General features: G+C 30.0%; 1 protein-coding gene across 1 annotated transcript in view; it reads left to right on the forward strand.

Moving 5' to 3' along the window:
* The first annotated feature begins 10489 nt into the window (after nucleotides 1–10489).
* LOC105193393 (flocculation protein FLO11) overlaps nucleotides 10490–16940 on the forward strand; it is a 38719-nt gene continuing 32268 nt past the window's right edge. The window contains 1 exon segment of the mRNA XM_039450567.1: nucleotides 10490–10815. Coding sequence (XP_039306501.1) covers nucleotides 10795–10815 — 21 coding nt within the window. The 5' untranslated portion in view covers nucleotides 10490–10794.

Consider the following 16940-nt stretch of genomic DNA (forward strand, 5'->3'; position numbering starts at 1 on the left):
GTGGGCAAACATGCTTGGTCGACTTAGCCCGGAGCTCACCAGTAATTTGAGATTGGCTCTTCTCTGCATGTTCAACCCCTTCTTCACCCTTCGCCACCACTCTTCTTGAGTATGTGGCTCGATCTGGTGGAGAATTTGGTGTTAGAGAGAAGAGGCACATCGTCGAACTAAACGCGAAAATAGCTCTCTCATGTGTTTCTCTGTCTTACTTATCTCTTTCAAACAAGCTAGGTGTGTGAATGTGTATGTAGCATCTTCATTTTTTTCCTTCTTTTTTCAATTATTTTTTCACTTATTTTTAATGAACAATATTTAAAATCAATTGTTTTCTTATTTAAAAAAAAAATTATTTATTTAAGTTTTTTTATTTATATTTATTCATTTTATAATATTTGTTTTTAAATTCTCATAAATTTATTGATTTTAAATATAATTCTTATAATTCTATTATTCACGTTTATATTATATAAATTTTTGTTAATGACTTTTTGCTATTACTTCATTAAATAATAAGTTTTAATTTTACAAAATATAAATAAAGAAATAATTTATAAATCTAAAAATAAGCAAAAATATTTGAAAAATATTAAGTTTTAGTTGATTTAAATTTCCGACATATATTTTTATATATTTTATACATTTGCAACGATTAAAAAGAAATTAAACTACTTTCTAATTTAATTTTTTTCAAACTTTTTTTCGTTACTTTTAATTACTTCTTTTTAAATATTATTCAAGGTGTCTATGGTTCTAATTTATTATCCTATTTATAATTGTATTTTATTTCTATGCGTACATTATTAGTCTTTTAAAATTTGTTTTGTTAGACTAAGGTTATATGTGTAATTTTATTATTTCTTCAAAATAATAAAACCGATGTCGCCGTTTATTATTCACTGTAACATGTTTCATGGAACTGATTTGGACTTCTGACTAACTAGGTCATATCATTCATTCTATTTACAGTAGTAAATCACCAAAAGAAACAAACGAAAAGAAAAATTAGTCAGAGTTATAAAAATCGAGCAATTCGCTAATTAAAAAAGTCATATTATAGGAGAATATTACATTTTTTTCACATTTGCAATCTCCTGGAGATTAAAAATTTCCGTCGCTGTATGTAAGAAATATTATTAGTATTTTTATGATGCTTTTGTAAAATTAACTAAAATTAATATTTTTGATTATAAGAAAAAGTCTTGAACAACAAATACTTTCTGTTTTTAATTAATGTATAAAGATCTTGTATCATATTTAATGATTTAATATTAAATAAATATTGAAATTTTCTATTTTATTATTTAATAAAATTAAAATTATTTTATATATTATTTGCACAGTGATATACTAATTTCAACCATTGAGATCAATATATTAAATAATAAGTCTAACAATGACTCAAACTAAAAGATATAATAAAATTTAGATTTGTTAAAAAAAAATTTAATAATTTTCGAGTCATTGAATTAACATACTCTCCAAGAATTTTTTAAATTTAATACCTTTCTATTTTTGTTTTTTGATTGAATTTCTGTACACTATATTAAAAGATTTCAATTTTTTAATTTTTTAGTAAAAAATGTACATAGTTAAAATTGAAAATTAAATAATCAATTATTCTAACATAATTGCATCTCATTTAACGTTATTATTACTGTTATAACTAAAAAAATTTTTCTTTTTATTTCGTATAAAATGTTTTTGTTTATAAATGTTCAAAAATTGTATTTACATCAATTATAATAAATTTAAACTGATAAAATATGCAAAAGTGTTTACATGTAAATCTTTTGTTATCCGAATATTAACGCATAATAATTGTGATTATATGCAAAACGCGCAAAAGATGCCTTTGATTCGCAATTTATTAATATCGTGTCCCATTTTCATATTATAACATCTTCGACTGTTTGCAATTCCACACCTGCCATATGAATTTCGCATATAATTATAGAGATCAGTCTAGGATTCAGGAAGAGGTCAACAGGTGGCTTTTTAAGTGGTCTCGTTAGAAATTTCTTACTAATGATGAAGCTGCTAAATATATTATAAAACATGTAACTATCTGTCCGAGAAATGGATATGATTACATTTCGTTTTACCGTTATTATTCATATTTTGTTATTATGATAATAAGCTTAAATTTTATAAACATTAACATAATCATTAAAATAACGTAACAAAATTATTTGTAATATATACCCAATAACCACTTACAACATAAATTTCTGAAAATAGTTTTGCAACCATAAACAATATCGGCTTTTCTTTTAAAATGTAAATCAAGTTGTCGTGTGCAAATACGTAATCTGCAATGTTTATCACAATTTGCATATAACTGCGTCGGATATAATATTACCGAGCATACCGAGTATGCAATCTTTATCCAATATTCCTATGTTAATATTACGCTTTAAAAAATAATCTCTATTTAATACAAAATACTTTTATTTATATTATAATAATAATTTAACATTATTTACGTTATTGTACAAAGTCTTAATTTTCTATCATTAAGAATAAAATATTAATTTTTTATATAAAAATATAAAAATTAAGAAATAGAAATATAAAAAATTAATTTATCTATTAGCGCGATTTTCGATGACGTTGAGTCATCATCCAAAATTATCACGAAAAATTCAGACCAAAGTTTTTCGGCATTGCTGCAGAGATTCGGGATGACTAAGTCGCTTTCTATTCTTGTCTGAATAATACTCTTCTATATCCACTGAGAAAGTAGGGTAAGTGGGATGAAATATAAACTTCTCTTCAGTCACGTGTTAATTTCACTATGATAATGTTCCTATTTTATTCTTACATCCCGCAGCGACTGCAACTTTTTAAATTTAACTTCTACATTTGTTGTTAAATCTAAAGCAAAAAATTCTTAAAATACATTGTCACTAACAATAATCTAAGAGTTAAATAAATTTTAAAGGACTATCGTGTACTAAAGAAGAAACGTCAGAAAATACAATTTCCAAATGTATTCAAAATTATATTATAAGATGTCATTAAGAGACACATTTAGAGAATATATCTAAAAACGTTTTAATAACATCTTTGTGTGTGCGTGGGTGTGTGTGTATGTGTATATGTCTGAAAACGCGCGCGTTTATATTGGGAACGAAATATTTTTGGTTAGACGATATGTGAGAGCAAATGTTTTCATGATTCTTACGTCGTGCTATTCACAATTAATTACCTGCATCGAGCGTGTGATTGCTGCTAACTCGTGGCACCTGTACACAGATTATGGAGAATCTATCAACGTCGCGTCGTCGCGAATGCAGATCTAGGTAACGAGTTTATGTCTTACATTTCTCTCGGTTATGTCCTGCAGCACATTTCAATCATGTTCAGTTGATACATTAAGGTATTAACATACGTTGAAGGGTTGAGTTTATAGCCAAAAATTATTTTAAATCAGACAAGGTGTTCCCTATAGATTTTTGGATGTTGAAAATAGTATCACAAACCAAACTTCAGCAGCACGTTAGGTTTTCAAAATAATTGAAGTTTAACATGCAAATATGATTCTTCTACAATGTTTAAAACTTTTGTAGAAAAATTAACATTATTTTGAAATTTTGATCAGAAATCATAAATGTATTGTTTATTCACTATAAAAATACATCCTTTTTATTTTGATTACTTACTTATAAATTACAAATTATAAGTATATATAACTTAAACATCAAAAATAAAAAATTTATTCTATCTTAACAAAATTCTGTATTTAATTTTTTATATTAATTCTTTATATTTAATTCTGATTAAAACGCAAGACATTAAAATAAAATATAACATTTTACAGAAATCAAATAATACATTTATGATTTTTAATTAAAATTTTATTACCGTGAAAAAGTTAATACACACAGCAAGAGACAAGAAGACACTGAAAAATGTGGTCGTGAACATTCATTAGTGAATATGCATTAGAAGAAAAAAAAGAGAATAAAAATTTCAAAATTTTATTGTCATTTCTCACTAGGAATTATTTTAGAAATTTGATATGCAGTTAAAAATTAGCTCGCGTATTGTTTTTAGCATTTTAAAAAAGTACTTTGTCTGGTTCAAAATAATTAAAAAAAATTTTTTTAATTACTACTTAATAAGGCACGTTACAATATCAACAAGTAAAATTATTAAACATTAATTAATTATAATAATTATATTAATGACAAACAACATAATTATATTAATGACAAGAATAAATTTAACATTTTATTCATTATTCATATAATATTATTTTTTTAAAAACATTTTTTCTTCTATTTTCTTTTTAAGTATATCTACTTTTTTCAGATTTTTATCTAAAAAATTCTGAATATTATATGCTGTATTTAAAATTGTTTATTAAATTGACCAAAACGCTTTATTAAAATATATAAAAGAATTAGAAACACAAGCTATTTATGTACACTATAGTATTATCGTTAATTTAAAGTTTCTAAAACTTTGTAGAGCTTTCGGGAATACTATTGTAGCGCCACCGAATTAGAAAGCTCTCAACTTGAATATCACAGTGTGCTTCAGTCTCCATCGATAACTGTGCTTTAGATCTTTCTTCAAGTACAGTATTTATCATTTGATACCATGATATCTGGCAAAAAATACAATATCACTCTAATGCTCCACGTGAGTTGGCAGCACAAAGTCTAGTTTGCTACTGTAATTATATAAGTACTAATTGGATCGTATAAATACATTTAATATGTACTGTTATACTTAATTTGTAATATTAATGTGTCAATAGAAATGGTTAATAGAGCTATTAATTAAAATACTGATAAGAGTTATTTATTATGAAAAATTCAGCATAAATTAAAGAAAATTAATGAAAATTAATGTAAAATACAAAATGAATATAAAACATAATTTTGCACATGTTTTGTGCTACATTGAATCTTCATCAGCAATAATTACAAACAAGTGATAACCAAATTAAATAGTTATATAAGAGACCTATTCAGCTTAGAGTGACATTTCAAATATTACCGCGAATTAGCAGAATCCATAAGAACAAGAGTCCAAGAACGAAGATGACACGCAAATATAAGAATAAATAAAGAAATATAATATCCATGTTGTGTAATAAAATCCATGTTGTCAATTTACTATAAAACTACATACACTATTGTTTTTTTTTAAGGTAATTTCTATCCTTACGTACTCTGACAAATCTATTAAGTTTATTAATAATTCTACAGTATTAATAATCTAACAGTAAATTTCGATTTGTCCATTACTGAAACAACAGTTTCCGATATGTTTTACATATGGAAAACAACAAATTTTTTAATACTGTCTGGTCTATTCTCATGTCCTGTCTCACCCTTGTTATCACCTGTTTTGTTTTTTTTCTTGTGTGTAAATACTTTAATCTAAGATTAACTTGATTAAAAATGATCTTCAAAGGAAAGCCACTGTCTAACTAAATCTAAATGCAAAACTCAAGGTTTTCTCGGTAAAAAGATGGGTGAGATAACACAATTGCTCTATCTATAAGACTGTAAATAGAGCCTATTTTATGGCTAAGCGGATGGTTAGAAAAATATAATAATAGTCTGCCCAAGAATTTTTCTTAGTGATATTAATCGATTTACAATTCATCATTAATAACTTTTAATGAGAGATTTAAGAAAGTTATGCTGTGATCTTTTTTAAATTTTATTTTGAATTTTAGGCGGTTGTGTTGACTATTAAAACGTTCTAAAATGTGCAAAATTTTGTTGACTGAAGTTGCTAGTATAGTGTCAGTATATTGTCGACACATCAATAATAGAATAAAATCTTAGTATTCACTATACGTAAAGATTTTGTCTCCAATTCTTGCCTGATGGTATCAGCTATGATCGGTAACAGAGGTGAATAAAGGTATCATAAGGTATAAAGGTATCAAATGTCTGTTTATAAATTGCAATATTGAACGTATAGTACATAGATTTTAATACAAATTTAAATTAACGGCAAATATAAAATTGTCTTTTAAAATATCCGTATTTTTCTTATGTGGTCTTATCTATTGCTGATGCTAAGACAAGATCAAGGGGCAGTCACAAGAGTTATCATGTCTAAATATATTAAAACGGAGAAGTTATTTATTTCTTTTTTTGCCAGAGAGCTGTTTAACTCAAAATTGTTATTAACATGACTATTTGCACGAGGGAGACTATCAGATATGATCTTTTGTAAAAAAGTTGCTAAAGAATGAAGCGCAGTGTTAACTGAGGACACATTTTTTTTAAGAGTAAAATTCTCCTTATGGGTCTTAGAAAATCCGTAGGCTTTTGGTAAGATAAATATCACTAGATCAAAGTATATAAAAATCTTATTTAAAAATGTATGTATTTTTGTACTCTTTTTTAAGTAATTTCTTTAAATTGTTTTCTATTAAATAGATAGGGTTCTTCTTAACTATACAGTATAAGTGCTCTCATCTTTCAACAGGTTCTCTGTGATTCTTTTCAATCACGTTTTTTTATCTAGCGTTACTGTGGCATTATTCTTGTCTGCTCAAATAAATATAATGTAGCGTAATATAAATATAATGTAATATAAATATAATGTAATATAAATATAATATAAATATAATGTAATAAGATTGTCAATGCAGAACTGTTTGATCGATTTGTAGAGAGATAATATTTCCGTTTCTATCGCCTTCTTCTTAAATTTCTTATTCAGGAAACTAAAAATGCAGAATTATTATATTGCAAATTTTGATTTGGTTACGAAAATTTTTTTTAATTTTACAATTTTATGTACTTACTTTTATACTATTTAAAACTCAGTAAATTTAATAGAAATATAAAGAATCCGGAACGTTGAAACCTATAAGTTACCCACACAAGGATAAGGGAGAGAGGGGTAAATAGTGACAATTTTTTTCTCTTTTTCCTGTAAGCCGATTTCAGGTTTTTAAGATGTGACTTTTTACTAAAAAAGTACTTTCCACCTTAAAATATAAGGAAAACTTAATTAGAGTTTGCATAAGTCATTGTATAAGGGGTGAATTTTCATAAAAGTTTAAAATCTACATTTGTCGCTATTTGCCCCTAGTGGGACAAATAGTGACATTCTAGAGGGCAAGTGATGACAATTAATGTTTTAAATAAAACGGCTATATCGTTCGTATATCTTAATAATAACTGTAAAAATAAAAATAAATCACAAATAATAAAAACAAAATATCATAATTGCAAGACAGATTTGTAACTCACAAGAAAATAACATAACAATTTAATCAAAATTTTAATTGCTTACTAATTACAATTTTGAGTAAAATGAGTTTAATTGTCCACTCTTTTTCTCTCTATTTCTCTTTCTATGAACAAAACAACTCTAACATCTCTATAAACAATTCAAATCTACATTTGTCACTATTTGTCTCAGAAGCTATCTTCTCCTTTAAAAATTTACGGAAAGCAACCAATTTGATATCCAGGTATTGTATCAAAATAGCGGAAAAAGTGTACTGTACGATACAGAATAAGTGAAATGTTATTCAAAGATTTAGCAATCAACAAAATGTACTTTAAAATATCAAAACAAAATTTTGGTTTAGCTTTATTTTTACAAAGACAAAATTTTAAGCTTCTTTTTTAGCTATTTTTGGCTTTATACGATTAGTAGTTTCACCGCTTTTTTTAGAAAATAGTTAGATACTTAAAAATTATCTTTGAATAATATTAATGGTAAGTGATAGAATACGTAAAAAAGAAGAAATTTAAATTGTTACTATTTGCCCCCGGTCACTATTTGTCTCCCTCTCTTTTATCTTTTTTAAACTTTCGTACATTCTTTCATTGAGAATAATGAAAATTAAAATGTACTTACAGTCTTACCGTATATATAGGTAATTAAAATTATTTTTAAACTTTAAACCTTCATATATTATAAAAACGTTACAGCAATGTAAATAATTTCATACTGTATGTCGTACCCATGTGTAAAGAGCTAAGATTAAAAAATGATTGTACGATGAGAACTGTAAATTAAGAGAATTTTTTAATTCTAAAAGAATTCTCGCAATTAATCTGTTTGAAGCTAGACTCTATCAACATTCTAATGTCAACTCGGAAACTCGGTGAAACTTTTTGAGCTCTTCATGCTAAGTCTCTTCGTTCTTGTTCTTCCACGTTGCTTCACGGTAACAATGTAAATCCTGTTTGGGGATACTCTTTGGTACCGATTTCTCAAAAGGAGTTTCCGCATTTGTGAAGTTCTATGGACTTATCGCAAGAGAGTACACCATCGCTTGTAAGAGAATACAGTCAGTGGAAATGATCTTGTAACCATACACATTTCTTGGATAAAGACGGTTATAACTTGCGAGTAGTTGATTTTATCTTTGGACGTACCACTTATTCTTAGAATATCAAAAGAATTTGAGATTTCTTCAGGATCAGCTAAAAGGATATCTAGGTTTAACTCAAGATTGGGAATGTTGTTTTAGAATAACGCGTTATTGTTATTTAAAGAAAACATCAGATAAAGATTCACCTTTTCACGAAATTTTAATGTCTTTCTTCAAATGAGTAATACTAATCGTCTGTGTCACCATTTAATTAGTTCAATACAAAATTTATAGTGATTTTGGTTAATAGCAACACGAATTTATTATAGTATTATAGAAAATTTATAAACTGTACAATTTGTTGTGGTAGACAAAAAACACAATCATTATCAAAAGAGATAAAAGCAACTGTAACAACGTTACAAGTAACTTACTTAATTACTTGACAACTTCAATTATATTTGTAAAACACGTCTAATTTATACATAACAAATTATGTTTTTTTGAAACATTTAGAAGATCTTATTTTTTATCCTCTTCCCCGATGCTATAAATAAGTAATATTTATAAAAAAACCAGTATTGTATAAGAAATAAAAATAAAATCGAAAAAGAAGATATAAGACTTTTGTAAAATGAAAGGTATTGAAGCTTAATGCAATATTTCTTTTGTAAATTTATATACGTTTTTTAGTTTTTTAGTTTTAGGAACTGTGCGCTAGTTACTTTTTTATTTTGAAATATTATTCTCAGCTGAATTACTCTTAAAATATCGAAACATTTTTTTAGAAAATTGATACCAGTAATATCACAATATTAAATTGGTAGTTAATTATTATATCAGTTATAATACGGATATTCTATTAGGTATAGGGTATCTCAGACCATGCTGTTGATGGCAGATTCTCGAGATTCGAAACGCAAATCATAGTATCAAAATGTCAAGGTTACAATAACTTTTAAATGAGAAGTGTTTAAATTGGTAAATCAAACTGTCCAAAATTTGCGCGGTCAGATATGACACATTGCACAGTGAAGATGTTCTTAAATATAATATTCATTTTTCGTACTAATTTTGCAGATATCTTTACGGTACGGTGTGGCATACATTTCATTCACCAATTATTGCGACTACTTGCCTCAGTAGTTGAATTAATAAACACGCTTGTCTCGAAAAGTAGGGAGTTCCAGGTAAAGAGTTTTGAACCCTGTTTGAAACAGTATTTTTCTCAACGAGTTTTTTTTCAGTGTTTAAAAGTGTTTATTAGTATCGATCTTATTAAATTGATTATCAATTCAATATTGCTTTATTACTCTCTATTCCAGTACAGTTTAAACTGTGTTTCAAAAAAGTGCGTTGTCTAAAGAATTAGAAAATATAAATATATAACTTTATATGCACAAGTTATATTTTCAGCCACTCGGTTCCTGCTCTGACCGTTTCTTGGCACTTCTTCAATCGTGTTATTCACATTATGATCTAATTTCATTTATTTATAAAACGTTCTCAACCTACGTATAATTCGACAGAGTTGATTATTAGTAATATAATTATAGATTTTAAAATAAGAAAAATTCATAATCAATTAAACCTAAATTTATAAATGTAACATAACAATAGTCTCTACTAATAAATTAATAGTTAGAATTCACAGAAATTGAAAGTTTGACACTTCTAAATAAGAAACAATATTTATAGTATTTTTTTGGTTTTTTTTTTAATTTTGTTAATATAATATTATTAAGTTTGATCTGCATTTAATATTTTGGTTTACTCTTCTGTCATTCTTTACTGCACCAACATCTTCATTGATCACCATGTCATCATACCGCAATTTCGTTTCTGCCTGAGCGGAAACGCTTGTACTCGCGCATACGAGATTTATCCTTATCCCAGGTCTTTCCCCTCGAAGCCGCGTCTTCCTCGTAGCCTCGAAGCAGAAGACGAAGAAGCAGAAACGAATAGAGAGCAAGACAGAGAAAGTACAAAGCTATTCTTAAAATAGGGCTCGAGTGAGCACCGCAAGTGCGACGAGGAGCTGCAACTCCACGAGTCGAACAGAAGGGAAGTCGAGAAGAAGGAAGAAGAAGAGACGTAGAGAACGCGGAGTGAGAAGAGAACGAGAAAGAGAGCAAGAGAGAAAGAGAACGAGAGGGACCGCGGCGTGCCTCGCGGGTCGCCGGCTCTTCAGGGTCCGAGCTTCGTTCGAAACGAAGCGCCTTCGCAGCGCTCGCTGCTTTCTTCTCCTATGAGGTCGCGAAGGTATATTTCTCGAAACAAGCGATCGGTTTTTCACTCGTGGCCTCGATATTGTGATCTTTCTTCCTCTTTAACGTCCTATCGCGGTCGGGCGACCAGTGCCGGTGAATCGTGTACGGTGGTGTGCTTGATGGTGGTTGGTGAAGCTGACTGCAGGAAGGGAGCCGCTTCTGGGGACCTGTTTTCTTCTTTTCAAGTTTCTTCGACGTCTTGAGGGGCGTAAGATCATGGCATCGTACAGGAGCTATGTAAGTTCGCGGCTTTCCGTGTGTTGACTTGGCGATAAGACTAGCTTGATTTAGTGTTCCGGAGATCTTTAACTCGCCGTAATGATGCGGAGAGAAACAACGTTAAAATAATTGGAGAATCGATAACAAAATGTTTCCGCGATATTATTCGCTTTACGTCAAATACTACTTCTACATTTAAACATCAGTTCATTCACTTTTGGCGCAGATTTGTTGGCAATATTCTATTCAAACAAACTGAAAGCTACGCAATTTTCTGCCTCTGATATCTTTATTGTTCGTTCGCCACGCGAAAAATGTCAGTGGATTCCTATATTGGCACAGGACGATGACATACTCTTCAAAATAGACGTAATTTTTGTTCGAAAACGATGAAATCGATATCCTCTTTGACGATCCGTGTGATTCTCGCTGATACTTGATTACGTGCTTTAGTCAGGACGCATTGCGTGAGGATATCGACTGATAGGGACAATTGGATTTGCATTTCTATGCGAACGTATGCAAAGTGCCATTTGTATTATCCAGGATCTAGTCAAGTGTCATCATCTTTCTTTTGCATTATCACAAAAATATTTGAATAATTATCGCTAATAATTCTGACAGAACCCGTCGACATATTATATTTATTTCGATAATATTTTTATGAGCAGCGTCTGTGTTAGTGAAATTAAATACAGTATTTCAATATCTTTGTCTAAATGCTTCATTAGCGGTTTATTATTATTATTCTCACAGTTCTCTTGAATATATTGTTAAATATTGATTATGGAGATAAAAATGCATCACATATTAAGACGTACGTTGATACAAAAGGCATGTAAAACATAAATTTGATAATTAATCGTAATTCGCTCGTTGTATTAAAAGTCTTATGACATATTAAAGTGTCAAATAAACTTATGCACCCTACGTCTATAGCCGATTAACTCTCAATGTCGCGAATCCATGGCGTACTTAACGGACGTGTACAGTGTAAATGAGTGTTTTAAACATACCAAATACTCAAAGGGCACCTTTGCTGTTGGTTCTGGTCGTTGGTCCTCGCGTATAATTTGAGTGCTGGCTCCGCTTTCGTCGCAATTATGCAATGTAAATGAAGTCCATTAACTTTATCGTCCAAAGGTCCAGGTCGCGCGCCCGCTTATATTCCACCCGCGGACTGAACCGGGTGTTTGCGAAGTACCGCTAAGTCGGAAAGCTTTCTAAATAGCAACGCGCATCTATTCACCCGTTAGGTACCGACACAACTTGTTGGGTTGCGCATCGCGGTGCATAATTTTCCGCGGCACATTCGCACATTCGCGTTTCACGTATTTACGTTTGAATTATGGCCAAGCCATAGGAATATTTTTCTATTATGACAGTCCTTTTTGTTTGCACCGATTTACATTCCCATGCGTTGAGTTTTTCACTTTTAGTTCGAAATTACAAGCGGAGCGGTGCGATGCTTCCAACGCAAACATCGTAGATCTCGCAAGCTTGTAATTAAATTCGTTCCTTTATCACGAATGTTTCGTTAGAATTGTGCCTGCTTGACTTTGCCGCATTGCACAGTGGAGAACTCAGCGTGCAGGAAATGAAATTCTGCAAAACGGCAGCCAAATAGAAATATAGCAACACTTGTGTTTGCAGATCTAATATATTGCTCAAATATTTACCTCTTAAAAAGGTCGTATTATTCATAAAACGAAATAATATATTTTGACATGCAAGCAATTTAACATAATTGTATATGAGTGAAGAAAATATATTGCTAATTGTATAATATATATATATATTTAGAAGAGTAATTAATGTATAAATTTGAATATATATATGTGTACATAAATTACAAGAAATGTTGAGCAAATATGTTATTTATAATAAAATAACAAGTTACGTAATCTAAAATTGTATTTATTAAAATAAAAATAAATAATGCCGATTTGCATTTTTTTACGTTTTCACAGAAATAAGAAACATTTTGAATTTGAATATAATATTTCTAAAACTACAGTTATCTTTACTTTTTCGATATAATTTAAAATAAATGCGTTTATTTTAAATTTCATTTAAAAATGAAAGCAGTTTAATATATTAAAGGTAGAGTTTTTGCTTGTTTAGATAACATATTATTTGTTTATACGTTTAAAAATACATGTAGTTGAAGGTAACACATTTCAAATTTAAATGATTTATATTTCTTCAATAAAACGCAATGAAAAAAGACATCGTCACTAGAAAAAGAAGATGCCACGCATTCAGTAGATATAGTCTGACTCGCGTCAGACTATATAGACGCCTCTGGCGCCAAAGATCGATCACGACTCGTTGGAAAATGCAGCACGGCAGAGAAGCGTAGCTCGATCGTTTATCGAAGGAGGTCGAAGCGAACGTTAGCGACGTCCAAATACGAATCCCGGTTGCATGCCTCCCAGAAAACATTTTCGTGCATCGGAGCACCGCGAGTCGCCCCGGCCGGTGCGGCCGGCGCGTCGTGACGTGGCGCGTGGCTAGCAAAATTAGCCGGGTCTTTCCCAGACGATGTCTGCCTGCGCTGTGCGCGCACATATTCGTAAGTAAAGCTTTCTTCGAATATATGTTAGCGATCGACGCTGGAGGCGTCGTGATGTATTAGGTGTCGAGTTTCAAAACGGCACACGAGACTCAGCCATACCATGTTGCGTAGGGGATTTGTCTTACGAGCTATTCGCGCCAAGTTTGATACAGGACACGTCGAGTACAGGTACAGCTCCCTTCTGAAAGCTCCTGAGAGATCCTCAGAGCCTTCATGAGGTTTGCCGTCGTCGACCAATAAGGATCTTTGTACGCGACCTGGTTGCAAGAGCATACCCTTGGGCCAGAGAGCTGTCTTCCTCTCGAGTTCTTTCAGGTGACTAGAGCTTGGGGCAACGCGCGAACGGAAGTATGCGTCGATGTATCACGTGAGACAGGAAATTTGTCGCAGACAATTCCTGTCTCTCCCAGGCTCGAATTACTTTTGCTTTGAGAAACGGATATGTTGTAGTAGATTAGTTTAGTATTATAATGTCTTTCCAACTTTGTAATAAAAACAACGTTTTACAATAAAACGAAAGGTTAAAAATTAAATGACACTCTATTTTTAAATTAAACGTAAAAATTTAATTGCACAATAATGTTCTAATGAGACAGTTAATTTAGTCAAAGTCAATTTAATAATTCTTTTTTAATTGGTTTCTTTAGAAATTGATTATTAATCTTGTATTATAGTTTTTTAATTTTTTTATTTACTTTGCATTAATTATTTTAATATTTTTTAAATTAAACTTTTATTTGTTTTATACAACTTAATTATCTATGTAGAAATGCACAAACATACACAGCTGTAAATAGATTGACGATATGTAAAAATACAGTGTGTCTAATAACATTTTATTTATAACGTTAATTGAGTATATGTACAGCGGATTTAAGTTGTTAACAATTTTTCTTCGTAGGTAGCGTCATACTAACATGTAATAAGTCTCTATATACATTCAGTAATCATTTTTAGTATTCCTCTCACATCACTTTTCTCTGACCTTTTTTTCATTTGTCTACAAACATAAGCAATCTGCTCGTGATAAATGAAGACTTTCACCCTCTTTATTCATCATCCTAAACTTCTCCGTCTTTTTTCGTGGAAACCATGTAGAATGAGATCTCTACGTATCATATTGCCTTTGAAATAAATGAACGACACGAGGCACATCTGATGACATCATGAATAAATTTAGTTTTACAACGATTACTGTTTTTGTTTTAACCAAAATATCAGATGTATTAGACCTTGAGCTTTTAAAATTTAAATGACTGACTGATTGCAAGTGTATAAAGATGATAAGAATAAGTTATCTCTGTATTTTAGTTTTCTTTATTCTCACAAAATGGCAATATTCTTTTGAATTATTTATTTAATAAAGAAAATTCTGTCTAAAAGAAGATGTTTATATTTGATGCTCTGTATTGTAACCGGATTTTTAGCTGTATTGTAACAGACAGAAAAGACTGTTAAACGTGGCGAAAAAGATTTTATTTAAAGGTGAAAAAGTTGTAACTTGTTATTAATAATATATATGTCTAGTTTAATTTTCCTTGGACACTCACAGAGACAGCTCACGAATTGGAACGCTTCGAATACATTTAAATGTTCGAATGAAGATGCGGGGCAGAACAGTCGCCTAGACTGAATGGAGAAAGGGATTTAACGGCTTCTTTGAATATTCCAGACGGAGCAATCGTGGCTGCAAACGATGGCGTGAATGCTTTTAATCGAGCGTACCATTTTTCTTCTTTTATATCCGCTTTGTGTTCCTTTTGCCTCTGCGTCGCAATAGAGCTCGATATTTATTGCCACGCAACTTGAGGCCTCTCGAAAAAAAGGAGATGAATTCTCGCTGTGCGCCGGATTTAGCTTTTATGATGTCTTGTTAAGAGATTTTTAAAAATACTGTACATGTATCTGTTCAACAAAAAATTAAGCATGAATGCTTCAAAATTTTAAGAAAATAGATCAAGAGAAATATTTGGAATTTTACTCTGGAAATCTTCTGGAACTGTTTAGAAAAAAAATTAAAATAATATAATTACAAAATATTTTATTAAAAATATACAAAATAAATAATTTTGTTGCTCCATAAAGTGGTGCTGTAAATATCTTTTTAAATTTTAAATTACAAATTAGTCAAATCAATAAAAAAATACAATTACAAGTAAAATGCAATTAAATAGCAATGAGAATTATAAACTCTGATAGAACTAAAATATTAATTTATCATACATATATGATTATTACTAATTACTTTACAATCCGTCATGACATTAATATTAATGTTATTAATTACCTTATAATGTTATTATTAGTTACAAACTCAAGAGAAAAATTGTAGATGCAGTTTTATCTAGTAGAAAAATGTTACAAAACATTAGAATAAAATATCAAAGAGTCTTAATAATTTCATTTCTTTCATGTTTAAAAAAAATCTAAAGAGCTTTTGCGACTTCTCGTATGTCTTTGATAAAACGCAGAGAGAAGGAATATGCACGCGGATGCTGCAAAGTGAGAGCTTGGATACTTATAACTGAGAATTCGCTGCTATATTTAAACGTCGCCGTAGACGACGGTTTTGCCCTTTTTTCACACCAACGCGACGACGGAAGTAGATGGACTTCGGCTTCTGAATTTCGAAAGAGTACGGAACTATCAGGTGTTCGCGTTAGAAGAGACGGGCGTGCACGAGAGAAACTGGTTGAAGCATGCCATTGAATTAATCATAAGCCTCGGCGAACGGTAGTGCCAAAACTACCATGTGTTTACTCCGATGCTGACTTCATATGATACAGAGAAAAAAGATCCGATGGCTTGAATGTTATATTCATACCGCATGCAAATAGACATACTGATTCATAATGATGTTATTAAAGAAGAGAATTACTTTGCCACTTATTACTCAACGCAAATACTTATATTTATATATGGGCTTATAAATAATTTTTACTTTTGTAATAAAGCGAATAGAAATAGAATTATGATTGAAATTATAATAAAATATGATAATTTACGGTAAAGAAAAATTATGAACGTACTTATATTTGTGAATGTTAATTCTTTTTTTACTATTACATATTTTGAACTATGTTAGACATCTATACTATGTTATATTAATGTGATTTAAATTTGATTTTACTAAGAATTATACTTTTTAACACTTAAATAAAAAATACGTTGTAATATTACTTAGATAGCCAAATGAGTATAATATGTTGTCAAATTGTTGTCATACAAGCCGCATTTAGGAATTTTAAGAACAAGGTATTTCCACAAACATTTTGTTATTTTGCCATTATGTACAGTCTTCATTATCTGATGTGTATTTTGCCCTCCGGTTGCTAACTCACAATCAGTTCCATATTAGATTCCGATGTCAGAAAATTGAATAAATTTATTATTCAACACTAAGAACCGTTGCGACTGAAATAGGCCTGTTATACCTTATGTTTGTCATTTTTGTCAATCCAAATTGACTTATTATTGTTTTATACTATCGTTTCAAATTTTGCAATAAGCCGAGCAAAACGCGGAAGAGTTTCTAGTTATTCTGTATATCGGTTTATACTACATG

This window comes from Solenopsis invicta, chromosome 1 (genome assembly GCF_016802725.1).
Source record: "Solenopsis invicta isolate M01_SB chromosome 1, UNIL_Sinv_3.0, whole genome shotgun sequence".
NCBI classification, from domain to species: domain Eukaryota; kingdom Metazoa; phylum Arthropoda; class Insecta; order Hymenoptera; family Formicidae; genus Solenopsis; species Solenopsis invicta.